The sequence below is a fragment of the Macaca nemestrina genome, chromosome 17 (genome assembly GCF_043159975.1).
Source record: "Macaca nemestrina isolate mMacNem1 chromosome 17, mMacNem.hap1, whole genome shotgun sequence".
Lineage (NCBI taxonomy): Eukaryota > Metazoa > Chordata > Mammalia > Primates > Cercopithecidae > Macaca > Macaca nemestrina.
In genome coordinates, this window is record NC_092141.1 from 8,495,180 (window position 1) to 8,522,002 (window position 26,823).

Consider the following 26,823-nt stretch of genomic DNA (forward strand, 5'->3'; position numbering starts at 1 on the left):
CGGCTAATTTTTTTGTATTTTTAGTAGAGACCACGTCTTAGACCAGGATGGTCTCGATCTCCTGACCTCATGATCCGCCCGCCTCGGCCTCCCAAAGCGTTGGGATTACAGGCGTGAGCCACCGCGCCCATCCGAGATTTGGTCATTGTTTTAAATCTTGAGTTCATGTTGGGTGCGGTGGTTCACCTGTAATTCCAGCACTTTGAGTGGCTGAGGCAGGAGGATTGCTTGAGCCCAGGAGTTCGCGACCCACTTGGGCAAAATGGTGAAATCCTGTTTCTAAAAAAGAAGATAAAAAAAAAAGAGATACAAGCTGGGCGCGGTGGCTCACGCATTGAATCTCAGCACTTTGGTAGGCCGAGGCGTGCGGATTATGAGGTCAAGAGATCAAGACTATCCTGGCCAACATGGTGAAACCCCATCTCTACGAAAAATACAAAAATTAGCTGGGCATGGTGGCTCATGCCTGTATTCCCAGCTACTCAGGAGGCTGAGACAGGAGAATCTCTTGAACCCAGGAGGCAGAGGTTGCAGTGAGCCGAGATCGTGCCACTGCACTCCAACCTGGTGACAGAGCGAGACTCTGTCTAAAAAAAAAAAAAAAGAGAGAGAGATACAGTGGATGCTTTATTCAAATTTCATTGGTTTTTGCTCAAAGTCCTTTTTCTGTTCCAGGATCCCATCCAGGATACCAAGTTACATTGAACTGTCATGTCTGTAGCTCCTGTTTTTTTTCAATCTTGTCCAGGCTGGAGTGCAATGGTTCGATCTCCGCTCACTGCAACCTCTATCTCCTGGGTTCAAGCGATTCTCCAGCCTCAGCCTCCCAAGTAGCTAGGATTACAGGTGCCCGCCACCACACCCAGCTAATTTTTGTATTTTTAGTAGAGATGGGGTTTCACCACGTTGGCCAGGCTGATCTCAAACTCCTGACCTCAGGTGATCTGCCTGCCGCAGCCTCCCAAAGTGCTGGGATTACAGGCGTGAGCCACTGTGCCCAGCCCACTGGCTCCTCTTGGCTGTGACAGTTTCTCAGAATGTTCTTGTTTTTGATGACCTTAACAGTTTTGAGGAGTACTGTTCAGGTATTTAGTAGAATGTTCCTCTGCTGAGGGCTTTTCTTAGGATTGCACGGGGCTTTTGGCAGGAAGACCACTGAGGTAAACTGCTATTTTCATCACATCATATCAAGGGTGGTACTTGATACATACTATCAACATGACTCATCACTGTTGATATTGACCTTGATCACCCGGCTGAGGTGGCATTTGTCAGTTTTTCTCATTACAACATTATTCTTTTTTTAAAAAAAATGGAGTTTCACTCTGTCACCCAGGCTGGAGTGCAGTGACGTGATCTCAGCTCACTGCAAACTCCACCGCCCAGGTTCAAGCAATTCTCTGCCTCAGCCTCCCAATATAACATTTTTCTTTTTTTCCCCTTTCCATATTGTACATTTTGGAAGGAAGTCACTAAGCACAGTTCACATTAAAGAAGTAGGAAGTTATGCCTCTCCCTCCTTGAAAGGGGAGTATGTAAATACATTATTTGGAGGTTATTTTATTTTTGAGATGGAGTCTTACTCTGTTGCCCAGACTTGAGTGCAATGGCACGATCTTGGCTCACTGCAACGTCTGCCTCCCGTCTTGAACCTGGGAGGCAGAGGTTGCAGTGAGCTGAGATCGCGCCACTGCACTCCAGCCTGGGTGACAGAGGGAGACTCCATCTCATAAAGACAAACAAAAACAAACAAAGATGATGACATCTAGTGTAGTGTCATACATTTTGGCTAGTTTTTCCTGAATTTCTGTCTTAGATACTGTTGCCTTCCCAGGGTGAAGGACATCGATAACCATTTGTTCCTTCTGAAGTGTGTAGAAGTGATCATGAACTTCCTAGTTCAGACAGTTACTAAGTCATTCAAGATGGCGGTCAATCGTCAGCCAGGGAGAAAAATAAGAGTCCCATCAGTGTTGTTGTTGTTGTTGTTGTTTTAATTAAAACCTTGTTTTTGTTTATTTAGTATCACCTTACTTTCTGGTACTATAAAATGCTCCAGGCTCATTTTGTATATTTCCTGCCACAGTTCTGGAATCAGCCATTTCTCCAAGGACCCCTATTTTCTTTTACTGGCAAATGGCTTTAGAATCCAAGGTCTGGGCACTAGGTGTGCTTGTTGCTTTTGAGGTGTCATTGCTTCTGGACCCTCACATCTGAGAAAGCAAGGAAATATATGTGTGTATAGTAACCCATGTATATACGCAAACATGTATTTCCATATATAACCATCCATATCTATATTAAGCTAAGCATGAATTCATACTGATGTCTCCAACTTTTTTTGTTTGTTTGTTTTTTATTTTGAGATGGAGTTTTGCTTTTGTCGCCCAGGCTGAAGTGCAATGGCACGATCTCAGCTCACTGCAACCTCCACCTCCCGGGTTCAAGTGATTCTCCTGTCTCAGCCTCCCAAGTAGCTGGGATTACAGGCATGCACCACAACACCTGGTTAATTTTGTATTTTTAGTAGAGACGGGGTTTCTCCATGTTGGTCAGGCTGGCTTTGAACTCCAGGTGATCCGTCCGCCTCGGCTCCCAAAGTGCTGGGATTACAGGCGTGAGCTACCGCGCCTGGAGTGATGTCTTCAACTTTAATCCATTACCACATGGATCATTCTGGCTGCCTCCCGTGTTTATCTAAACTCCCACCTCAACTATGAGAAACCTGGCTTCCATAATTTGCCATCTATTTACTTAATTGTTTATTCCAGGACACTTGTATAGGAGTATCAGAATTGTTTTGTTTTTCTTTTTAAATTCTTTATTATTATTACTATTTGAGATGGAGTTTTGCTCTTGTTGTCCATGCTAGAGTGCAATGTTGTGATCTCAGCTCCCTGCAACCTCCGCTTCTCAGGTTCAAGCAATTCTCCTGCCTCAGCCTACTGAGTAGCTGGGATTACAGGCACGAGCCACCACACCTGGCTAATTTGTTTTTGTATTTTTAGTAGAAATGGGGTTTCACCATGTTAGCCAGGCTGGTCTTGAACTCCTGACCTCAGGTGATCCTCCTGCCTTGGCCTCCCAAAGTGCTGGGATTACAGGCATGAACCACCGCACCCAGCCTAAAATTTTTCTTCTTTCTTTTTCTGGTTTTTTGAGATAGAGTTTAGCTGTTGTTGCCCAGGCTGGAGTGCAAGGGCGTGATCTTGGCTTACTGTAACCTCTGCCTCCTGGGTTCAAGCGATTTTCCTGCCTCAGCCTCCCAAGTAGCTGAGATTACAGGCACCATACTTGGCTAATTTTGTATTTTTAGTAGAGACGGGGTTTCTCCATGTTGGTCAGGCTGGTTTGCGAACTCTCGACCTCAGGTGATCCACCTGCCTCAGCCTCCCAAAGTGCTAGGATTACAGGGGTGAGCCACTGCACTTGGCCTAAAATTTTTCTTTATTTGTGGCCAGGCACAGTAGCTCATGCCTGTAATCCCAGCACTTTGGGAGGCTGAGGCAGGTGGATCACCTGAGGTCAGGCGATCAAGACCATCCTGGCCAGCATGGCAAAACCGCATCTCTACTAAAAATACAGAAATTAGCTGGGCGTGGTGGTGCACACCTGTAGTCCCAGCTACTTGGGAGGCTGAGGCATGATAATTACTTGAACCTGGGAGGCGGAGGTTGCGGTGAGTCAAGATTGCATCAGTGCACTTCAGCCTGGGTTACAGAGCAGGATTCCGTTTCAATAAAATAAAATAAAAATTTTCTTTATTTGTAATCATAATGTCTCAAAAGAGAATTGTTAACACATACCCCTGTGGGAAACAATCTTATAAACTAGGGTACAGTGCTTATGTGTAGTTCCATTAGCCTTTGATCTTACAGACTCTACTCATTTCCAAAATTACTCAGGTCAGCACCTTTACCCCCAGCTCCCTTCAGAAAAGTTATTTCATACATTTGTAGTATCATTAAATTCTTCTGTCACAATCTGCCTTCCATCTTGGGTTCCCTGACCTCCTATTTTTTTTTTTTTTAATTAAAAATATCAAGAGGCTGGACACGGTGGCTCACACCTGTAATCCTAGCACTTTGGGAGGCCAAGGCAGGTGAATCACCTGAGGTCGGGGGTTCGAGACCAGTCTGACCAACATGGAGAAACCCCGTCTCTACTAAAAAAAAAATACAAAATTAACTGGGCGTGGTGGTGCATGCCTGTAATCCCAGCTACTCGGGAGGCTGAGGCAGGAGAATTGCTTGAACCCTGGAAGTGGGGGCTGCAGTGAGCGGAGATCGTGCCATTGCATTCCAGCCTGGGCAACAAGAGTGAAACTCTGTTTCAAAAAAATACATATATATATATGTATATATCAGGGCTGGGCGCAGTGGCTCATGCTTGTAAGCCCAGCACTTTGGGAGGCTGAGGCGGGTGGATCACGAGGTCAAGAGATTGAGACCATCCTGGCCAACATGGTGAAACCTCATCTGTACTAAAAATAAAATGCAAAAATTAAGGCCGGACACGGTGGTTCACACCTGTAATCCCAGCACTTCGGGAGGCCGAGGTGGGGGGCGGGAATCACCTGAGATCAGGAGTTTGAGACCAGTCTGGTCAACCTGGTGAAACCCCGTCTCTACTGAAAATACAAAAATTAGATGGGTGTGGTGGTGGCACTTGTAATCCCAGCTACTCGGGAGGCTGAAGCAGGAGAATCACTTGAACCCAGGAGGAGGAGGTTACAGTGAGCCGAGATTGCACCATTGCACTCCAGCCAGGCGACAGAGCAAGACTTCGTCTCAAAAAAAAAAAAACAAAAAAAACCCCCAAAAAACCCAAAAATGTTTAATTAAGCCCAAGGTCACCTAGATTTTCTCCTATGTTTTCTTCTAGAAGCTTTATAGTTTTACTTTTTACATTTAGGTCTATGATCCATTTTGAGTTAATTTTTGTAAACTATGTGAGGTCTGGGTTTGGTTTCTTCTTCCTCGTCCTCGTCTCTTCTTTTTCTACTTCTTCTTTTTCTCCTCCTTCTTCTTTCTTCTTTCTTCTTTCTTCCTTCTTCCTTCTTCCTTCTTCCTTCTTCCTTCTTCTCCTTCTCCTTCTCCTTCTCCTTCTCCTTCTTCTTCTTCTTCTCCGCCTCCTCCTTCTTCTCCTTCTCCTTCTCCTTCTTCTCCTTCTTCTTCCTTTGGTCCTTTGTAAAAAATCTGTTTTCTATATTTGTGTGGCTCGATTTCTGGGCCTTCTCTTCTGTTCCCTTGATCTGTGTGTCTAGTCTTTGACCAATATCATACTGTCTTGATTTATTGTAGGCTGTTATCATTTTTTCCTGGATGTGAATGTCCTGAGTCAGAGTTGAGAGGAGTTGCATAGGGAACATAAAAGTTCCCAGGTGTCTGAAAGAGGGGGTGGTACCATGGAGAGGGAGCCAGAACCACGCGGAGGCTTGGAGGGCAGGGGGCTGTGTTTTTCTTGCCTCCTCCTTGGTTGCCTAAACACTGATGGGTTCTTCTTGGCTGCTGACCCCGCACCTGAAGTGCTCAGACTCCACCTAGTGGTGGCGTGGAAGGATCGTCTGTGTATATCCTCACCTGGACCAAACCCTGTATAAGCTCCCTTTATAAGGGATTGTTTTGTTGCTGTAAGTGACAGAAATCCAACTCAAACTAGCTTGCAAAAAGGGAACTCATTGACTCACACAACTGAAAACTCCAGACACAGATATGACTTCAGGCCAGCAGAATCAGGCACTCAAATCTGACCCTCTCCACCTGTGCCATACATCGGTTTTATTCTCAGGCCACCTCATTGATGGCCACTAGTACCTCTAGGCCCATATTCCACCAGCTTAGCATCCTCAGTGGGAATGGAACTGCCCAGCGGGCTCCTCCAGGCCTCTGCACAAATAAAGACCACGGCATTGCAGTAAAGAAAGAGTTTAATGGACACGAGGCCAGCCATGCCACATGCAAAATTGATTGCATTATTACTCAAATCAATCTCCCTGAAAATTCAGAGATCAGGGTTTTTGATGATTTGGTGGGTAGGGGGCCGGAAAGTGGGGAGTGCTAACTGGTCAGGTGGGAGATGAAATCATAGGGAGTTGAAACTCTCCTCTTTCACTGAGTCGGTTCCTGGGTGGGACCAGATGAACCAGTTTATTGATGTGGGTGTTGCCAGAGGATGCTCTGAGTGCAGGGTCTGCAAAATATCACAAGCCCTGATCTTAGGTTTTACAACAATGATGTTATCCCCAGGAGCAATTTGGGGAGGTTCAGAATCTTGCAACCTCCAGCTGCATGACTCCTAAACCAAATCTTGTGGTTTTTTTGTTTTGTTTTGTTTTGTGTGTGTGGTTTGTGTGTGTGTATGTGTGTGTGTGTGTGTGTGTGTGAGAGAGAGACGAAGCATCGCTTTGTCACCTAGGCTGGAGGGCAATGGCATGGTCTCTGCTCACTGCAGCCTCCGTCTCCTGGGTTCAAGCAATTGTCCTGTCTCAGCCTCCCGAGTAGCTGGGACTACAGGTGTGCGCCACCACACCCGGCTAATTTTTTGTATTTTTAGTAGAGACGGGGGTTTCACCATGTTGGCCAGGCTGGCCTTGAACTCCTGAGCTCGTGATCCGCCAACCTCGGCCTCCCAAAGAGCTGGGATTACAGGCGAGCGCCACTGCGCGCAGCTGAAATGGGAGTTTTATTATTACTCAAATCAGTCTCCCCAGGCAGAATCAGAGTTTTTAAAGATCATTTGGCGGGTAGGGGGTAGGGGCTCGGGAAGTGGGGCGTGCTGATTGGTCAGGTTGGAGATGGAATTGTAGGGGCTAGAAGTGAGTTTTTCTTGCTGTCTTCTGTTCCTGGGTGTGATGACAGAACTGGTTATGTCAGATTAAGGTCTGAGTGGCATCAACTGATTCATGGAGCCAGTGGCTGCATGACCCCCAAACTAATTTATAATCTTGTAGCTAATTTGTCAATTTGTTAGTCCTGCAAAGGCAGACCGGTTCCCAGGCAAGAAGGGGGTCTTTTCGGTTCAGGGCTATTATCAGTTTTGTTTCAAGTCAAACCATGAACTGAATTCCTTCCCAAAGTTAGTTCAGCCTACGCCAAGGAATGAACAAGGACAGCTTAAAGGTTAGAAGCAACATGGAACTGGTTAGATCTGATTTTAGTAGAGAAGGGATTTCACCATGTTGGCCAGGCTGGTTTCGAACCCCTGACTTCAGGTGATCCACCCACCTCGGCCTCCAAAAGTGTTGGGATCACAGGTGTGAGCCACCGTGCTGGGCCAAAAACAATTTTTTAAAATTAAGTTTATTACATCTGTGTATTTTTCTGTATGTGCTTTTTTTTTTTTTTTTTTTTTTTTTTTTTTGAGACGGAGTCTCGCTCTGTCGCCCAGACTGGAGTGCAGTGGCCGGATCTCAGCTCACTGCAAGCTCCGCCTCCCGGGTTTACGCTATTCTCCTGCCTCAGCCTCCGAGTAGCTGGGACTACAGGCGCCCGCCACCTCGCCCGGCTAGTTTTTTGTATTTTTTAGTAGAGACGGTGTTTCACCGTGTTCGCCAGGATGGTCTCGATCTCCTGACCTCGTGATCCGCCCGTCTCAGCCTCCCAAAGTGCTGGGATTACAGGCTTGAGCCACCGTGCCCGGCCTGTATGTGCTTTTAAAGTCCTTGTGACACTGAGTTACAGGGCTTTGATTCTTGGGTCTAAAAAGGACACCAAATTCTGCTAAATCTTAAAAACTGACATCAATTAAAGCCTCATCTTCAGGCCCAGTAGAAGATGTCAATCAAAATAAACTGTATTGCTGAGACAAACGGCCACAAATTAAAGCTATTCAACTGCTCAAGGCCCAGGGACTATCAGAGACAAACAGCCACAAATTAAAGCTATTCAACTGCTCAAGGCCCAGGGACTATTGCAGAAGGCATGTGAGATGGTAAGGATTGATTTTGTGAAATAAAATAAATTCAGTTTCTCTATAAATTAACCATTAATGTCAAAGGCACACTGATGCAAGATCAGCCATATGGGCCCTTGTGTCCGATTAACAACGTTTTCTTGGAGCATTAACTGACTCCTTACTAAAGGTCGTAAAGGTTATACAAAAGTTATGGAAGTTATATCTTATGGTCAAGATTAAAATGTTATAGAATGTTTATAAAATATTGGGGGCCGGGCGCGGTGGCTCACGCCTGTAATCCCAGCACTTTGGGAGGCTGAGTCAGGCGTATCATGAGGTCAGGAGTTAAAGACCAGCCCAGCCAACACGGGGAAACGCTGTCTCTACTAAAAAATACAAAAAATTGGCTGGGCGTGGTGGCTCAAGCCTGTAATCCCAGCACTTTGGGAGGCTGAGTCAGGCGTATCATGAGGTCAGGAGTTAAAGACCAGCCCAGCCAACACGGGGAAACCCTGTCTCTACTAAAAAATACAAAAAATTGGCTGGGCGTGGTGGCTCAAGCCTGTAATCCCAGCACTTTGGGAGGCCGAGACGGGCGGATCACGAGGTCAGGAGATCGAAACCATCCTGGCTAACACGGTGAAACCCCGTCTCTACTAAAAAATACAAAAAACTAGCTGGGTAAGGTGGCAGGTGCCTGTAGTCCCAGCTACTCAGGAAGCTGAGGCAGGAGAATGGCGTAAACCCGGGAGGTGGAGCTTGCAGTGAGCTGAGATCTGGCCACTGCACTCCAGCCCGGGCGACAGGGTGAAACTCTGTCTCAAAAAACAAACAAACAAACAAAAAAACACAAAAAATTAGCCAGGTGTGGTGGCTGTAATCCCAGCTGCTTGGGAGACTGAGGTAGGAGAATCACTTGAACCCAGGAGGCAGAGGTTGTGGTGAGTCGAGATCGTACCACTGCACTCCAGCCTGGGCGACAGGGCAAGACTCCATCTCAAAAAAAAAAAAAAAAAAAAAAAAATTGGAAAAAAATTTAATTGGCTTCATGGTGTTTTTCTTGGGGCTTATTGTTTGGAAAATTAAGTCTCTTCTATCAAAGAATAAAGGTTTTTGCCTTTTTTTGAAGTCCTTGAGTTATCACTTTGGTTAAATCAATGACTTATTTTACAATGGCCTGTGATCCTATTTTGTGACATCAAGAGTTTTAAACCTTTGATATTTGACGAGCTTTCTAAAATCAAATTATAATTGTGTCTTTTTCTGACTCAATTAATCTTTTAAGATATTAGGGTCCCTAAAGTCCAAAAATGACATATTTGGTTTATTTGGTATAAAACTTATACAGGAAGCATTGTTAAATATGAAATGGTGTTTGCTTTTCTTTGGGCTGTATTTGTAAAAATTTGTTATTGGTATGTGTTCCAAAATTATGGGAAACTCCTATAATTCTGATGTGACTTAGTGTATGTTATCAGTAGTAATTATAATTGTTATGTTAAATTATTGTGTGCCAGAGAGGTGACAAATTTCCTTGTCAACTGGGTCTTTGACTAGGACTGCCCTAAAACTTTTTGTCACCCATGGACAATTGTTGTCTTGTTTTGGTCCTCTTTAGAAGGTGGTTTTATTTATTTCATTTATTTTTATTTCTGTTTTTTTGAGATGGAGTCTCACTCTGTCACGCAGGCTGGAGTGCAGTGGCGCGATCTCGGCTCACTGCAAGCTCTGCCTCCCAGGTTCAAGCAATTCTCCTGCCTCAGCCTCCCTAGTAGCTGGGATTATAGGCATGTGCCACCAGGCCCAGCTAATTTTGTACTTTTAGTAGAGACGGGGTTTTTCCACGTTGGTCAGGCTGGTCTCGAACTCCCGACCTCAGGTGATCCACCTGCCTTGGCCTCCCAAAGTGCTGGGATTACAGACATGAGCCACTGCGCCCGACCTCTGCACATTTTTTATTGTTGTTTTCAGACAGCATTTTGCTCTGTTGCGCAGGCTGAAGTGCAGTGGTGCGATCACAGCTCACTGTAGTGTCCAACTCCTGGGCTCAAGTGATGTTCCCACCTCAGCCTCCTGAGTAACTGGGACCACAAATGTGTGCCACTATAGCTATTTTTTTTTTCTTTTGAGATGGAATTTCACTCTTGTTGGCCAAGCTGGAGTGCAATGGCGCGATCTCGGCTCACTGCAACCTCTGCCTCCCATAGCAATTCTCCTGCCTCAGCGCCTGGGATTACAGGCGCATGCCACCATGTCTGGCTAAGTTTTTGCATTTTTAGTAGAAACGGGGTTTCACCATGTTAGCCAAGCTGGTCTCGAACTCCTGACCTCAGGTGATCTGCTTGCCTCGGCCTTCCCGAGTGCTGGGATTACAGACGTGAGCCACTTCCCCTGACCTGTCCATGGCTAATTAAAAAAAAATCTTTTGTAGAGACAGGATCACACTACGTTGCCGAGGCTGGTCCTCCCACCTTGCCCTCCCAAAGTGCTGGAGTGCTGGGATTATAAGGGTGAACGACGACGCCTGGCCCCCTGCAAATGTTATACCTCCCTGGAGGAGACAGATCCCAAGCCACACCTCTCCTCCCCTCAGTACTACCTCCTGGCCCTCCCCTCTAACACACACACACACACACACACACACACACACACACACACACACACACACACACACACACACACACACACACACACACACACGCCAGACACAATGGCTGGGTGGAGCTGAGGAACTGGCTTCCCCCGCAGAGATCTCAATCTGGGCCCTGAGCTCCCGCCCCAGAATCACAGGAACAGACATTTGGAGACCTCAGCCCCGCATTCCTTGCTCCAAGGGGCAGAAAGGACACGCTGAAAATAGCAACTGATTCCAAAAAGATAAAGGTAAATTCATGGGGACCTCCTGCAGAGTTAGGGAGGGAGGCCTGCGGGAGGGTCCCTCGGGGTGAAAGAGGGGTTGGCGCACACCTGGCTGAAGAGACAGGTGGTGGTGCGAGTCCTGGGAAAGATGGTGAGACTCGCCTTGGAGGGACGCACGTAGCATCCCTTAGCTGAGACAGAGGCATCCAGATACCCATGCTCTGTGCCATTGCGGTCTTGTCCTCATCCCCACCCCTGTCCCCCTCACTCCTGTGAGCCCCCATCTACACAGCTGTTCAGGTAGAACCTGTACACACATTTCCCATGCCTGAATTTCAGCTTTTCCCCAGAGCCCGTTAACCTCTGAGACCCTGGATACCTCTGTTTCCTGGGGCCCCGTGTGATGTGCGCATGTGGAGCGTGGTGTGGTTTGTTGGGGGGGGGTGTCCGGTTGGGAGGCGGATCTGATTCCTGTTTCCTGCCCCTACTCACTCAGCCCTGGGAGGTGACTGAGAGTGGAGGGGATTCAAGGGTGAGTGTTTGGGGCCCGAGTACCTGGATTCCTGAGTGGGGGGTAGGGAAGGAAGTAAATGCAGGTACCCGAGAGGGGTGTGGGATCCCTGAGGGGTAGGGGCTGGGGAGGAGCTGGCCAGTGGTCAAGACCACTGTGTGGGTCACTTTGCTAAGTGACTTTCTGCCAGAACACAGAGGCCACTGAGCTGCCAGACCCGTCATTTACAACCCCCTTGTTACCCCCTCATCATTTCTCAAGGACCCAATCCGAGGCCTGGAGGGGTCTGACTCTCCTGCTGAGCCCTGAAGGGAGTTTGGAGGTTCCCCTGCTTCCAAGCCCGGACCCTGCAGCCTTCTTGGGATTGTAGCCTCCTTCCTCAAGGGAGGAAGAGAAACCCAGGCCACAGCGCCCTGGCCTGACTGGTCCTCTCCTTCAGCTGGCTCTCCCAGCCACCTCCCCAGGCCTCCTGGCAAGACTTATGCCTGTGCTGGGCTTCTCTCTGTGACCAGACCCAAGGGCAGGCGGGGACGATCAGACACAGGACAGGAGAGACTGAGCCAGGGCCTCCTCATCTCCGGGGGTCAGAGGCTCCAGGAATCTTGATGGCAGGAAAAGGAGACTAAAAATAATCCGGAAAGGGAGAGTCCGGAGAGAGGAACTGGGAAATGGGGGGCGGAGGGCCGGTGGAGCAGGGAAACAGTGATGCACGCCTCGCAGCCCAGGCCCGGCGGACAGGCGCACCCACGGCACCCAGACCCAGACAGCACAGAACACACATCGCACACCCACCCTGCCACCGCTATCTCAGACACGCACACTGAGAACTTCCTAACGGGCCACACGCCACACACTGTCCACTGCACTCTCCCCCTGCACACCCACCCGGCAAGCACAGAACTCGCACACTCACAATACACCGTGCCACTCCCCCACCACAACCACACACAAACCTCCGCAACACACCCCACGGACACGTGGTTCAGTAGGCAGACACAGGGTGGTTGTACTAGCAAAGGGGATCCCCCGTATTGAGTTTTATGGATTCTCTGAAACCCCCACACCAGCCTTCCCTCCTGACTTCAAAATCCTGCCTTCCAGTGGCCTCAGTTTATCCACCCTGCGGGGCACTAAGGGTCTTTCTGTTTCCCTCCCTCCTCCTTAGGGGATGACTCCAGCAGAGCACCCCACTCCTTTGAAGACCACAGAGGAAGATGTCAGCCCAGTCCCTTCCCGCAGCAACACCCCCCACGCAGAAGCCCCCTCGGATCATCCGCCCCCGCCCTCCTTCTCGTTCCAGGGCTGCCCAGTCCTCAGGGCCTCCCCACAACGGCTCCTCTCCACAAGAACTTCCCCGAACCGCCAATGATGCACCAACCCCAATGTGCACCCCCATCTTCTGGGAGCCCCCAGCTGCATCCCTCAAGCCCCCTGCTCTTTTGCCCTCCTCAGCTTCTAGAACCAGCCTCGACTCCCAGACTTCCCCAGAGTCACCTTCCAGCACCCCCGCACCTAGTCCAGTGTCCCGGCGCTCTGCCTCCCCGGAACCTGCTCCCCGGTCCCCAGTCCCCCCACCCAAGCCTTCTGGGTCACCCCGCACACCTCTGCTCCCCATGGCCGGGGTCCTGGCTCAGAATGGCTCTGCCTCAGCCCCTGGCACTGTGCGGAGGCTGGCTGGCAGGTTTGAAGGGGGTGCTGAAGGCCGCGTTCAGGATGCAGACGCCCCGGAGCCAGGTCTCCAAGCGAGAGCAGATGTGAATGGGGAGAGAGAAGCTCCCCTCCCCGGGAGTGGGTCCCAGGAGAACGGTGCTCCAGGTGAGTGTTGTGGGGGTGGCGCTGGGGGACCTCAATCCACCCATCTTCTTCGTTTTCAGTGCTAACGACTTTTAGGGGCTACCTTTTCAAAAATGGATTTAATGTTTGGGATATCTGGTTTCTGTATGTCAGGATTTGACGGGAGTCAGGGTGGAGGAGATCTACAGATGCCTCGACCTTGGTGTTGCAGTTGCTGGGCAGGTTAAAGATGGAGATGGTCTATGGTCTCAGGGGTGGGGCTGGGCCCCAAGGGCTTTCTCCTTAGGATATCCATCTCCCACAGATGCTGGCCTGGCCTGCCCTCCCTGCTGCCCCTGTGTCTGCCACACCACCCGACCTGGCCTGGAGCTCAGATGGGTGCCTGTGGGGGGCTATGAGGAGGTCCCCAGGGCCCCCCGTCGGGCCTCTCCGCTGCGGACCTCTCGCTCCCGCCCCAATCCTCCAAGCATCGGTCACCCTGCTGTGGTCCTCACATCCTACCGCTCCACTGCCGAGCGCAAACTCCTGCCACCCCTCAAGCCTCCCAAACCAACTCGTGTCAGGCAGGACGTCACCATTTTCAGGGACCCCCCACAGCCAGATCTTGATCTGCCTTCTGAAGATGGAATCCAAACAGGTGCAGGGCCTGGGGGAGTGGACCTCTGGGCTGTGAGGGGACAGGAGAGAGGCAGGGGGGGACTAAACTCCAACAAACTACAATACCCAACAGGCCCTGGGTTCTTTGCTTCCCTACCAGCTGCGCTCTGGTGCTGATGAGAATTGCAGTTTTTATAGTAACCGTTCCTGCTGAGGCTGGAGTTGGGAGTCCTGGGCTGGGGATCCTGGAGTTTTCTTCTCTTCACTCTGGCTTCTCTCTCCAGGGGACAGTCCTGATGAAGCTCCTCGGAACGCTCCTCCAGCAACTGTGGAGGGGAGGTACCGAACACCCCCACCCCTATTCCCTGGTTCTCTCCCCACCATGCTTCTACCTGAGGGCAGACTAACCTTCAGCTCCAGCTAAATCCCACCTGCACAAAGGTGAGGGGACAAGGGCCAGGGCTCTAGATATAAGCAGCCCTTGTTTCAAATCCCAGCTCTGGCCCTTATCAATTCTGTGATCTTATAGAAGGCTGGGTGCGGTGGCTCATGTCTGTAATCCCAGCCCTTTGGGAGGCCGAGGCGGGAGGATCACCTAAGGTTAGGTGTTCAAGATCAGCCTGGCTAACATGGTGAAACCCCATCTCTACCAAAAATACAAAAATTAGCTGGGCGTGGTGTCGGGTGCCTGTAATCCCAGCTACTTGGGAGGCTGAGGCAGGAGAATCGCTTGAACCTGGGAGGCGGAGGTTGCAAGGAGCCAAGATCGCGCCACTGCACTCCAGCCTGGGCAACAAGAGAGAAACTCTGTCTCAAAAAAGAAAAAAAAAAAAAGAAGGTCTTTAGCCTTCCTGGGTCTCAGTGTCCTCATCTATGAAATGGGGCTAAGCATAGAAGCCACTTCATGGAATCGTGGGGATATGATATTGTGAAGAGCCGGGCCCAGAGTAAGTGTACCACTTTAACTCCCTTCCCTCACCTTGAGCTTCTATTGTAATTATTGTCTGAAAATCTATTTGGCAATCATGACCATCTCTTCTATGCTATCCAGGCTTGTTAATTATCTTAGATTCAACATTGTTATCAGGGTCCATTCATTTATTCAATAAACATTTACTAGCGTGGTTTTTAGCTTGGGCGAATGGGGGTGTGGTGGTGCCGATGACCAGAGCAGGGGAGATAAGGGGCTACACGTGCTGGTGGGAGGTGTGAGAGTGTAGTACACCACGTTGAGCTTCCTTGACACACAAACAGGGCATTCCAGACAATGATTGCTACGTGAGAGGGCTGAGAAGGAGACTCAGAAATCTCTGGTCTACAATAGTTGAGATAGGAATGGGGCCCACTTAGTTCAGGGGCTCCTCTCTAAAAGGCACATAAAAAGATCTGAAATTTGGGCCAGGCAAAGTAGCTCACGCCTGTAATCCTGACACTTTGCAAGGCCAAGGTGGCAGGATTGCTTGAGGCCAGGAGTTTAAGACCAGCCTGGGCAACAGCGAAACCTTGTCTTTCCCCTTCAAACAAAACAAAAAGCCTGAGGTTTGACGTGGGGAGCCGTCAGGATCCCTACATTCAATCTGCATGTGCGTTGCCCTGTCCAGCATGGGAACAACAAGCACCCTGAGGTGGGCAGTAGTCGTGGCCCTGGGGGACTCCCTTCCCTTTCTTTCTCCACAGGGAAGAGGAGGGGCTAGAGGTGCTGAAGGAGCAGAACTGGGAGCTGCCCCTGCAGGATGGTGAGGGCCTCTGGACCTGAGGGTCCCTGCTGTGACCATCAAGCAGTGGGGGAAGGGTTTGGGGGCCCTGGGCTTCCCTGAAGTGCTATGTTTGCCCTCTAGAACCTCTGTACCAGACCTACCGAGCAGCCGTGCTGTCAGAGGAGCTGTGGGGGGTCGGTGAGGATGGGAGTCCTTCTCCAGCAAATGCTGGAGATGCGCCCACTTTCCCACGACCCCCTGGACCTCGCAACACCCTGTGGCAGGAGCTTCCGGCTGTGCAAACAAGCGGCCTTCTGGATACCCTCAGCCCCCAGGAGAGGCGCATGCAGGAGGTGGGAGCTGGAGGTGGGAGACGGGAGGAGGCTGCTGGGGTTGGGCGGGCTGCATAGATCAGACGTAGGGGAGGAGGGCCCAGGGTCCTGGCTTTCCACGACTGCCTGCTCTTCTTTCTAGAGTCTTTTCGAGGTGGTAACGTCCGAGGCTTCCTACCTGCGCTCCCTGCGGCTGCTGACCGACACTTTCGTGCTGAGCCAGGCACTCCGGGACACGCTCACCCCCCGTGATCACCACACACTCTTCTCCAATGTGCAGCGAGTCCAGGGAGTCAGCGAACGGTCAGTGGCTTCCTGTACTTCCAGGGAACCTGCCCTTAGGCTGCTGGGCACGCCCTTTCCTCTCTCCCGGGCCCAGGTCCTTCCTTCTACTGACCCAGTTGGTTCCCAGCCCTTCTCTCACGAACCCGGGAGACCTGGCTCTCTGCCCCGCCCCCATTGCTTGCTTCCCCAATTCCTTCAGGTTTCTAGCAACGCTCCTGTCCCGTGTGCGCTCTTCCCCCCACATCAGCGACCTGTGTGATGTGGTGCACGCCCACGCTGTGGGGCCTTTCTCGGTGTATGTGGATTATGTGCGGAACCAACAGTATCAGGAGGAGACCTACAGCCGCCTCATGTGAGTGTCCCAGGGGTGTGGAGGAAGCTGCAGAGAGGGGTGGGGTCGAGGCCACAGCAGGCTGGGGCACCAGGGCCTCCAGGCAGCCGCTAACCACTCTTGCTTCTGCAGGGACACCAACATGCGCTTCTCCGCCGAGCTGCGCCGGCTGCAGAGCCTCCCTAAGTGTGAGCGGCTCCCGCTGCCGTCCTTCCTGCTACTGCCCTTCCAGCGCATCACCCGGCTCCGCATGCTACTGCAGGTACCCCTCCGGCTGCGGCAGTTTCCGCCCCACCAACCCCATCGGAGAACACTCCTGAGGGCTTCTTGGCCCTCCAGTTATCACCATGCACTACTCCACCTTAAACATAAAATCCCCCAAATCGTAACTACGAATCTGGGTGTCTCAGCCTAGGACCCACCACGCCCTGCCTTAGGGGACCTGTGCGCTCTTCCTCTTACCTGGACTGCCTCCAGGTCCAGGTGCAGGGAAAGGGCCTCTGGCTGGAGACAGGCGTTCCACACCTAGCTCTGCCACTGACTCTCTGAGTGACCTCGGGCAAGTCCCTTCTGCTTGCTGGGTCTCAGGGGGAGTGTGTGAGTGGTTTTTGAGGTTGTCTCTGGCTGTATTCTTCTACCCACATGCCTTCCCAGCTGGGGTGATATCACCTCCAAGGGGGCAAAAATTGGTTCTTTGGGGGTGAAAATAATCTTAGTTATTCCAACAGTTGTACTCCATTAAGCTTTAGTGCATAAACAGAGTTCCAGTAGATCTGTAGAATTAAACTTTCATGGTGAGGGGGATGTTTAGGGAAAATTATCTAAAAAAGGCATCTTAGTGGGGTGATATTGGGAAAAAAAAGTTTGAGACACTCTTCTCCTCCTCCTTCTTCTTCTTTTCTTTTTTTTGAGATGGAGTCTTGCTCTGTCACCCAGGCTGGAGTGTAGTGGCCTGATCTCGGTTCACTGCAAGCTCCGCCTCCCGGGTTCACACCATTCTCCTGCCTCAGCCTCCTAAGTAGCTGGGATTACAGGCGCCCGCCACCACACCTGGCTAATTTTTTGTATTTTTAGTAGAGACGGGGTTTCACCGTGTTAGCCAGGATGGTCTCCATCTCCTGACCTCGTGATCTGCCCGCCTCGGCCTCCCAAAGTGCTGGGATTACAGGCGTGAGCCACCGCTCCCAGCTGACATGCTCTCTTCTATTGCAAAGTAGAGACTCCTTTCTAACCAGGCCACCCAATATGGGGATCTTTAGAGCGGTGGCACGATCACAGCTCACTGCAGCCTCAAATGCCTGGGCTCAAGGGATCCTCATGCCTCAGCCTGGGACCACAGTGCCACCATGCCCTGCTATTTACTAATTTTTATTTGTATAGAGACAGGGTGTCACTAGTTGGCTAGGCTGGTCTTGAACTCCTGGCCTCAAGCAGTCCTCCTATCTCAGCTTCTCAAAGCTCTGGCCTTATAGGCGTGAGCCACTGAGCCCAGCAAATGGGGGGATCTTTATGTGAAGAGTTCCCAACCAGATTTTCAGTGTCTTTATGATCTTATTCAGCTTTATCTATCCCCAGTGTAGACAACACAATAATAATAATGATACTAATCATAATAGCTCAACAGCTATTGAGCTTTCTAGGAATGGTTCTAAGTGCTATACACCTGTGTAACCTTATCCACAACTGTGTGAGGGTAGGAACTATTATTTGTCCTACTTTAGAGATGAGAAGGCTAAGGCACAGGTTACATAACTTGCCCCAGGTCATATAGAAATAACTGATGGAGAAAAAATTGTAATTAAGCACTCTTAGGTACTCTACTGTATTGCCTGCACTAACAGTTTTGGTTAATAATTATTAAAATAATAGGAACCTTTGGGCCAGGCACAGTGGCTCACGCTGTAATCCCAGCACTTTGGGAGGCCGAGGCGGGTGGATCATCTGAGGTCAGGAGTTCAAGACCAGCCTGGCCAACATGATGAAACCCCATTTCTACTAAAAATACAAAAAATTAGCCAGGCGTGGTGGCACATGTCTGTAATCCCAGCTACTTGGGAGGCTGAGGCAGGAGAATCACTTGAACCCGGGAGGCAGAAGTTGCAGTGAACCGAGATTGCGCCACTGCACTGCAGCCTGGGTGATAGAGCCAGACTCTGAAAAAAAAAAAAAAATAGGAATCTTCTTTTCAACATTTAATATGTACCAATAAGCACTTTACATATATTACCTTCTTGAATCCTCAAAACAATGCTATTGATATGCTAGGTGGATATTAGCCCCATTTTACAGATGGGGAAGCTGAGGCTCAGAGAGGTAACAGGACTTGCTTAGGGTTCTGCAGATGGTGAATGATGAGGTCTGTCAGCCTTGTTGAAATTGGCCAAAGCAGGCAGGGTCCTCTGAGCTGTGGCCCCTCTGAATCCCAGGGCCACAGAGCAGGGGGCCCAGTCACCCTTCCTCCTTGTCCCCAGAATATCCTGCGTCAGACAGAAGAGGGGTCCAGCCGTCAGGAGAATGCCCAGAAGGCCCTGGGTGCTGTCAGCAAGGTGGGCAGGAGGGACACTGAAGTGGGGGGAGGTGACAAGGTGGTAGAGAGAAATGGTAGGGAGTAGGGGGCTGGCCGCTGGGGTGGGTAACACAGATCCCCTTACCTAGATCATCGAGCGTTGCAGCGCTGAGGTGGGGCGCATGAAGCAGACTGAAGAGCTGATCCGGCTCACCCAAAGGCTGCGCTTCCACAAAGTCAAGGTACATCCCTGCCCAGGCTCCCCATCTTGCCCTGCCCCACGGTGCTGCTGCTGCTGCTGCTAGAACCTCCTCTGCCTCTGCTTCCTCCCAGGCCCTGCCCCTAGTCTCCTGGTCACGGCGCCTGGAGTTCCAGGGAGAGCTAACCGAGTTAGGGTGCCGGAGGGGGGGCGTGCTCTTTGCCTCGCGCCCCCGCTTCACCCCTCTTTGCCTGCTGCTCTTCAGCGACCTGCTGCTCATCACTCAGCCTAAGAGGTGAGTCCTAGGGAAGGAAGGAGCCCAGTCTGGCGTGGGCAGGAGGGGTCCAGCGGGACCCCTGCTGTCCTTCTGAACGACCTCATCCCTGGGCAGTGGGCAGCGGCTACAGGTTCTGGACTATGCCCATCGCTCCCTGGTCCAGGCCCAGCAGGTTCCGGATCCATCTGGACCCCCTACCTTCCGCCTCTCCCTTCTCAGCAACCACCAGGGTCGCCCCACCCACCGGCTACTCCAAGCTTCTTCCCTGTGAGTTGTGTTTCCTTCAGAAAACACCCTTGGGACGCTTATCTGACCTCTCAGAGCTCCTCCAACTTCCCCAGTCTCTCTCTTCTGTGGCTCCTGCCTCAGCCCTAGAGGATCTCTTGGGCCATCTGTGACACTTCCCAATGTCCCCACCAGATCAGACATGCAGCGCTGGCTAGGAGCCTTCCCGACCCCAGGCCCTCTTCCCTGCTCCCCAGACACCATCTATGAGGACTGTGGTGAGTATCCCCCTAGATGGGAGGAGGGAAGAAAAAGTGAGTCTTGCCGGGCGCGGTGGCTCACGCCTGTAATCCCAGCACTTTGGGAGGCCGAGGCGGGCGGATCACAAGGTCAGGAGATCGAGACCACGGTGAAACCCCGTTTCTACTAAAAATACAAAAAATTAGCCGGGCGCGGTGGCGGGCGCCTGTAGTCCCAGCTACTCGGGAGGCTGAGGCAGGAGAATGGCGTGAACCCGGGAGGCGGAGCTTGCAGTGAGCCGAGATTGCGCCACTGCACTCCAGCCTGGGCGACAGAGCGAGACTCTGTCTCAAAAAAAAAAAAAAAAAAAAAAAAAAGAAAAAGTGAGTCTTAGAGGAATATGGGGGAGAAGCTAAACAGAATCACTTTAATGTCACCCACCCCCAACCAGACTGTTCCCAGGAACTGTGTTCAGAGTCATCGACACCTGCCAAAACTGAAGGACGGAGTCTGGAGTCCAGGGCTGCCCCCAAACACCTGCACAAGACCCCTGAAGGTGAGACAGTCTTTCATTTATTTATTTTGTATTTTTTATTATTATTATTATTTGAGACAGATTCTCATTCTGTCAGCCAGGCTAGAGTGCAGTGGTGTGAGCTCGGCTCACTGTAACCTCTGCCTCCCGGGTTCAAAGGATTCTCCTGCCTCAACCTCCCAAGTACCTGGAATTACAGGCACCTGCCACCAAGCCTGGCTAATTTCTGTATTTTTGGTAGAGATGGGATTTCACCATGTTGGCCAGGCTGGTCTCGAACTCCTGACCTCAGGTGATCCGTCTGCTTTCACCTCCCAAAGTGCTGGGATTATAGGCATGAGCCTCCGGTGCCTGGCCTTCTTTCTTTCTTTCTTTTTTTAATGGAGGTGGGGGTCTCGCTATGTTGCTCAGGCTGGTCTTGAACTCCTGGGCTCAAGTGATCCTCCTGCCTCAGCCTCTCAAAGTGCTGTGATTACAGGCATGAGCCCCTGCGCCTGGCCGTGTTTCATTTATTCATTCAGTAAATATTTATTAAGCACCTACGAAGTGCCACTCGCTGTTCTAGGGACTGTGAATCAAATGTATCAATCACACTTCCTTCCTTGCTGGAGCCATGTTCTAGCAGAGGAGGCAGACGATAAAGAATGAGCAAAATAGATAAGTAAATTATAAAGTACATGTGAAGGTGAGGAGTGTTATGGGGGAAAAAAAAAAAGGGAGCAGAGCAAAGAAGGTCAGGAGTTCCAGGGTTGGGCAGCGTGAAATTTTCAATACGGAGGCTGAGGTGGACCTCACTGAGAAGGCAGCATGAAGCTTGATGGAGCTAATTTAGGCCCATGGTGTCTGGGGGAAGAATGTCCCAGCCGGAGGCAGCAGGCAGTGCAAAGGCCCTGTGGTTGGTGTGTGACTGAGGAACTATAAGGAGGCCAGTGTGGCCAGCAGGAGAGAGAAAGGGGGAGAAGCAAATGAGGTCACAGAAGTGGCAGGGACAGGATCACGCAGGACCTGGCAGGTCCCTGCAAGGACTCCACCTCTTACTCCAAGTGACATGAGCAGCCATGCAGGGCTTGATGGAGGAGCAGCCCAGACCCTCTTCAAGCTGCTGTCACCTCCACTTCTGATGCCCTTTCTACTGATGCTCCAGGCTTATCCATGAATTCCCACACCTACAATGACCCTGAAGGCCTGAGAACCCATGAGGCCCCCTTTCCCTCTTCACCTGCTTCCTGTCCCTACCTCACTGGATCCCCTGTCTCTCTTCCCCCAGGTTGGCTGAAGGGGCTTCCTGGGGCCTTCCCTGCCCAGCTGGTGTGTGAAGTCACAGGGGAACACGAAAGGAGGAGGCACCTTCGCCAGCACCAGAGGCTTCTAGAGGCTGTTGGGCCTTCTTCAGGCACCCCCAATGCCCCCCCACCTTAATGCAGGCTGAGGAGGGGGCACATGTTGGGAGACACCTACCAGTGTGGCACGGAGAGAACAAAGCCCATTCATCCATTGGATTCACTGTCAGTGGAGATACTACCTCTCGTGGCAACCAATAGAGATCGAGCTTCAGGACCGGGCAGCCAATGAAAACGGCCTCCTGAGCCCACAGCAATAAGAATGAATGAGGATGCCTTGAATGTGCGGCCAATGGAGACAGAAGCTTAGTGCAGAGCAGCCAATGGGTACTGAGCTGGCTGAGCCTACGGCCAATGAGTATTCCTGCTATGCTCAAGGCCAAGGAAGATAAATCTAGATCATGGCAGTTAAAAAGGGGCCTCATTGGAGATAAAGTCCTAGGATAAAATTGTGAACAGGAATGAGCAGGAAGCCAACCAGCCAAAGAAAATGGTGATCTGGGCCCAAGAGACCAGTAGTCACCCTGATTGGTTCTGCAGCAATGACTGGTCCTGTCTTTTGAGTCCGGGACATACTAGTTTCCATTCATGGGTGCTTCCTGTGCCCTCTCAAGTCAGTTCTTCTCTTCCAGAAGAATTCATAGTGTGTGTCTCAGAAAATCTGCGTGTGTGCACTCGCATATGTAGATATGTGTGTATATGTATCAGGGAAGGCATTCTGCCAACTGTGGTGTGTGTGTGGTGATTGTGTTTCTCACCCACAAATGCTCCATTTCTTCCTTTACCTCTCATTTCTCCTATTACTTGCTCCAAGAAAGATGCTAAGTCTGAGCTCCAGAAGAGACTGTGCTGGGTGTGGCTTGGCACCCAGGGGATGAGAGCCCTGAGCTCTGGGTCTCTTGGAGGCCAGGGTTCCGTGGCAGATGTGGGGCAATGTTATGGAGCAGCCAACAACCTGGCAGAGGAGCCCAAGGGACTGAAGATGGCCAGTAGCTGGGTCCTGAGGCCCCTGAAGTCTGCAGGCCCTTCACCATGCCCCAAACGCTGGCCTCCATAATTCCTGCCTGCAGATTCCCCAACTTGAAGTATAATCCACCAGCCAGCCTCAGCCTTGAGCTTCGGAACCACATTAGATCCTGCATCTGGGTGAAGAAACGGGAGCTGTGGATCACAGGCCAGTCAGTGAACCTCCTGGGCTTTTTTGCCTTTGTCCTGATCCTCTCACAGAAACACTGGGCCAAACAGTGGGGAGAGATTGGAGAGCGGGTGTGGCTGCCCAACCCCATCCAGAGTATCTGTTTCCAGATGAGTAAATGCCTCGCATGATACCAGAGGAGGTGAGGGACAGAGAGAGCAAGGCGGACAGTGACTGGCAGGGGGTCCCAGGCCCGGGACAAGGCCTCCCCTTCAGCACAGCAACTTGCCCAGGACCGACACTGTCACATTGACTGCAGGAGGCACAGGGACTCCGGGAGACTCAGAGGCAGAGAGCACTGGCGTTTGGCAGTCCATGACATTGGAGACTCCCCTAGCAGGGTGCCTGACGTGGGGAACCCTCAATAAATAGTGGTGCATTTGTACTGAGGCTCTCCGGGGAAGTGTGTGCTTATAGGAGCAGTGGTCTCCAAGTGTGGTTTCATAAGGGGGATGGGGCTGCTTGGAAAGGGGTCCAGAGCAGGGGTCAATTCTGTTGGGAACTGGGGCTTGAAGGTCATGTGCAAGACCTGAGTGTGTCAGCCCACTCAGTTCCTGAGGGCTCTGAGGTAGTGGTGGTGGCGGCAGTGGTGGTGGTGGCAATGGTTGTGGGTTTGCAGCAGCTGTGGCTGGGGGCCGCTGCAGACTGGGCAATGCCTGGGGCTCAGGCAGGCGATGAAAATGCAGCAAGAAGAATAAAAAGGGCAATCAGGGGCCGGGCGCGGTGGCTCAAGCCTGTAATCCCAGTACTTTGGGAGGCCGAGGCGGGTGGATCACGAAGTCAGGAGATCGAGACCATCCTGGCTAACATGGTGAAACCCCGTCTCTACTAAAAATACAAAAAACTAGCCGAGCGTGGTGGCGGGCGCCTGTAGTCCCAGCTACTCGGAGGCTGAGGCAGGAGAATGGCGTAAACCCGGGAGGCGGAGCTTGCAGTGAGCCGAGATCGCGCCACTGCACTCCAGCCTGGGTGACACAGCGAGACTCCGTCTCAAAAAAAAAAAAAAAAAAAAAAAAAAAAAAAAAAAAAAAAGGCAATCAGGGCTGGGCACCGTGGCTCGCACCCATAATCCCAGCACTTTGGGAGGTCGAGGTAGGCGGATCACTTGAACTCAGGAGTTTGAGACCAGCCTGGGAAGCATAATGAAACCCTGTCTCTACAAAAAATACAAAAATTACCCAGGCACAGTGGTATGCACCTGTAGTCCCAGCTACTCGGGATGCTGAGGCAAGAGGATAGCTTAAACCCGGGAGGTCGAGGCTGCGATGTGCCATGTTTGCACCACTGCACTCCAGCTTGGGTGACAAAGCAAGACCCTGTCTCAAAAAAAAAAAAAAAAAAAAAAAGGCAGCAATAAAGGCCCTTTACTGACCAGCCAATCATCTCTGTGTTTAATTCAATGATACCTATTTATTGAGTGCCTTCAATGTGCCAGGCATTGTTCTAGGATCTGGGCATACAGACATGAAAAAGACAAGGTCCTTGCCCTCAGGAAACCTTCATCCTGAGGGTGAGAGGTGACAGGGACAATTACCATGTCAACAAATTAATAAGTAAGATAAGATCAGGCCGGGCCAGTGGTTCACCCCTGTAATCCCAGGACTTTGGGAGGCTGAGGTGGGCGGATCTCTTGAGGTCAGGAGTTCAAGACCAGCCTGGCCAACATGGTGAAACCCTGTCTCTACTAAAAATACAAAAATTAGGCCGGGTGCAGTGGCTCACGCCTGTAATCCCTGCACTTTGGGAGGCCAAGGTGGGCGGATCACCTGAGGTCAGGAGTTTGAGACCAGCCTGGCCGACGTGGTGAAACTCTGTCTCTACTAAAAATACAAAAATTAGCTGGGTGTGGTGGTACATGCCTGTAAGTCCTAGCTACTTGGGAGGCTGAGGCAGGAGAATCATTTGAACCTGGGAGGCGGAAGTTGCAGGTTGCAGTCAGCCGAGATCGCACCATTGCACTCCAGCCTGGGCGACAGGGCGAGATTCCGTCTCAATAAAACAAAACAAGGGCTGGGCGCAGTGGCTCACGCCTGTAATCCCAGCACTTTGGGAGGCCAAGGCAGGCGGATCACCTGAGACTGGGAGTTCCAGACCAGCCTGACCAATATGGAGAAACCCCCTCTCTACTAAAAATACAAAATTAGCCAGGCGTGGTGGTGAATGCCTGTAATCCCAGTTACTTGGGAAGCTGAGGCAGGAGAATCGCTTGAACCCGGGAGGCAGAGTTTGCGGTGAGCCGAGATGGCACCAATGCACTCCAGCCTGGGCAACAAGAGCGAAACTCCATCTAAAAAACAAAACAAAACAAAACACGCCCCCCCCCCAAAAAAAAAACCAGCAGTAAGATAAAATCAGTAAGCAGTAAGCAGAAAACACAGCAAGGGCTGTGGCATAGAATGTTGTGTGTGTGTTTTTTGGGGGAGGGTGGTGGCTTTAGGGAAGATCTTGGAAGATATGACATTTGAACTGAGACCCAGATGACTTCCAGAGGAAGTAGCCCTGAGAAGATCTGGGGAAAGAGCATTCGAATGGAGGCAACAGGGGACGATAGCCCAGGAACAGAAGGTAGTGGTAGTGGGGACGGGAATCAGTGCACCTGACCCTTCAAGTGTCCTGGTAGGGGGAGCCCCTCCCCACCCAGGTCTCCCTCCCTCTTTGGCATAAGACGGAGACACACTGGGCTACTCAGAAAGACAGACATCCGGGGCAGACACGTACCCCATACACCTTCTCTCCTGGCTCCTCATCCCCTTCTAGAGTCCTGCCACCAAGGAAGCCCCCATGCTCCAATTCAGATGTTCTGATGGTGGGATAATGGGGAGATGCGGACCAGGTAAGGGTTACTTTGGAGACGTAAAGGTGCATACAATACAACCATATATTCCAAAAGAGACTGAGAAGACAGGAAGGGAGGGCATTGCCATGTTTCCTGACTTTTAAGGGTTGGTTTCTGTTAGATCCCGCTTTCCATTTTGGGGTGACCTGAGTGTGTTTGTCCTGGAGGGGTCTGCATTCTGCTGGCCAGTCCAAGGGGGCCGAAGGGCATGAAACACAGCTATATGGGAAAGGGGCGGATGTCGGGGAATGAGGACCACAGCAAGGAGAGTGTGGATAGACCCAAGATGGGGATGGTGTAAGGAGGACAGAAAAGGGAGACTGATGGGGGGTGTTGCAGGACAGGTGGCAGGAGGTAACTCAGCTCATCCCGAATTGTCTCCCTCCCTCTCCCTCAGGCATCTCTGCTATGGGAGTCCAGCGTCCCCTCCTACCTGTGTTCTTCCTGCCCCTCTGGGTTGCCTCCTGCAACTTCCTCACCGGCGGCGTAGGAGGGCCCATGGGAGAAGCCTCTCAGCTGTGCCCTGTCTGGGTTCCAGGCATGCTGGTGGGGGTAGTACAGAGAGGTTCACTGAGTCAGCTGGGGAGTTCCAGAGCCACTATCACCTTATTCCCTCCCAGTCTATCATGCTGGGGAGGTGGAGGAAACCAACATTTCCACAGGCTCAGGAAAGGCACAGGCGTCCCAGGGGAGAGATTCCTGAGGGGATAGGGTGGGAAAGCTGGGCCCCAGTTGGGGACCTCTCTTTGAGTCAGTGTGGGCACTCTTCACCCATGGCCCTGCTCCTCATAGCTGAAGCCTCCATATTCTGGGAGTCAATTGTCAACCTAAAAGGAAGAGGCTGAGGCACAAAATATGACTCAAAGAGTCTATTTGAGCCCAAGAGGGCCAGGCGCGGTGGCTCACGCCTATAATCTCAGCACTTTGGGAAGCCGAGGTAGGTGGATCACCTGAGGTCATGACTTCGAGACCAGCTTGGCCAACATGGTGAAATCCCGTCTTTACTGAAAATATGAAAAATTAGCCGGGTGTCATTGTGCCTGCCTGTAATCCCAGCCACTTGGGAGGCTGAGGCAGGAGGATCGCTTGAACCCAGGAGGCAGAGGTTGCAGTGAGCTGAGATCGCTTCATTTCCCTCCAGCCTGGGTGACAAGAGCGAGACTCTGTC

General features: G+C 51.3%; 1 protein-coding gene across 3 annotated transcripts; it reads left to right on the forward strand.

Annotated features, from left to right (window-relative positions):
- The first annotated feature begins 10,621 nt into the window (after positions 1-10,621).
- On the forward strand, positions 10,622-23,204 carry LOC105473992 (Rho guanine nucleotide exchange factor 15). 3 transcript variants are annotated; one of them, XM_011728317.3, is made up of 16 exons: positions 10,622-10,779; positions 12,432-13,081; positions 13,365-13,697; positions 13,942-13,996; positions 15,335-15,393; positions 15,496-15,707; positions 15,829-15,989; positions 16,171-16,323; positions 16,435-16,564; positions 18,774-18,848; positions 18,958-19,050; positions 19,142-19,302; positions 19,399-19,551; positions 19,705-19,787; positions 20,201-20,305; positions 21,552-23,204. In XM_011728317.3, exons 2-16 carry the CDS (start codon positions 12,481-12,483, stop codon positions 21,701-21,703), a joined length of 2,526 nt encoding a protein of 841 aa, XP_011726619.2. In that variant the 5' UTR covers positions 10,622-10,779; positions 12,432-12,480; the 3' UTR covers positions 21,704-23,204. The 3 variants fall into 3 exon arrangements, 2 of the variants coding, with proteins under 2 accessions (XP_011726619.2, XP_011726624.2); XM_011728322.3 differs by lacking the exon at positions 10,622-10,779 and adding an exon at positions 11,233-11,287; XR_982621.3 differs by lacking the exon at positions 21,552-23,204 and having other exon boundaries at positions 19,448-19,551.
- Positions 23,205-26,823: the final 3,619 nt, after the last annotated feature.

Bases quoted from the DNA above. Each gene is read 5' to 3' on its own strand.
- LOC105473992 (XM_011728317.3), top strand. From the start codon at position 12,481: ATGTCAGCCCAGTCCCTTCCCGCAGCAACACCCCCCACGCAGAAGCCC. The intron at 15,990-16,170 runs GTCAGTGGCTTC...CAATTCCTTCAG, and splicing joins GTCCAGGGAGTCAGCGAACG to GTTTCTAGCAACGCTCCTGT. The intron at 16,565-18,773 runs GTACCCCTCCGG...CCTTGTCCCCAG, and splicing joins GGCTCCGCATGCTACTGCAG to AATATCCTGCGTCAGACAGA.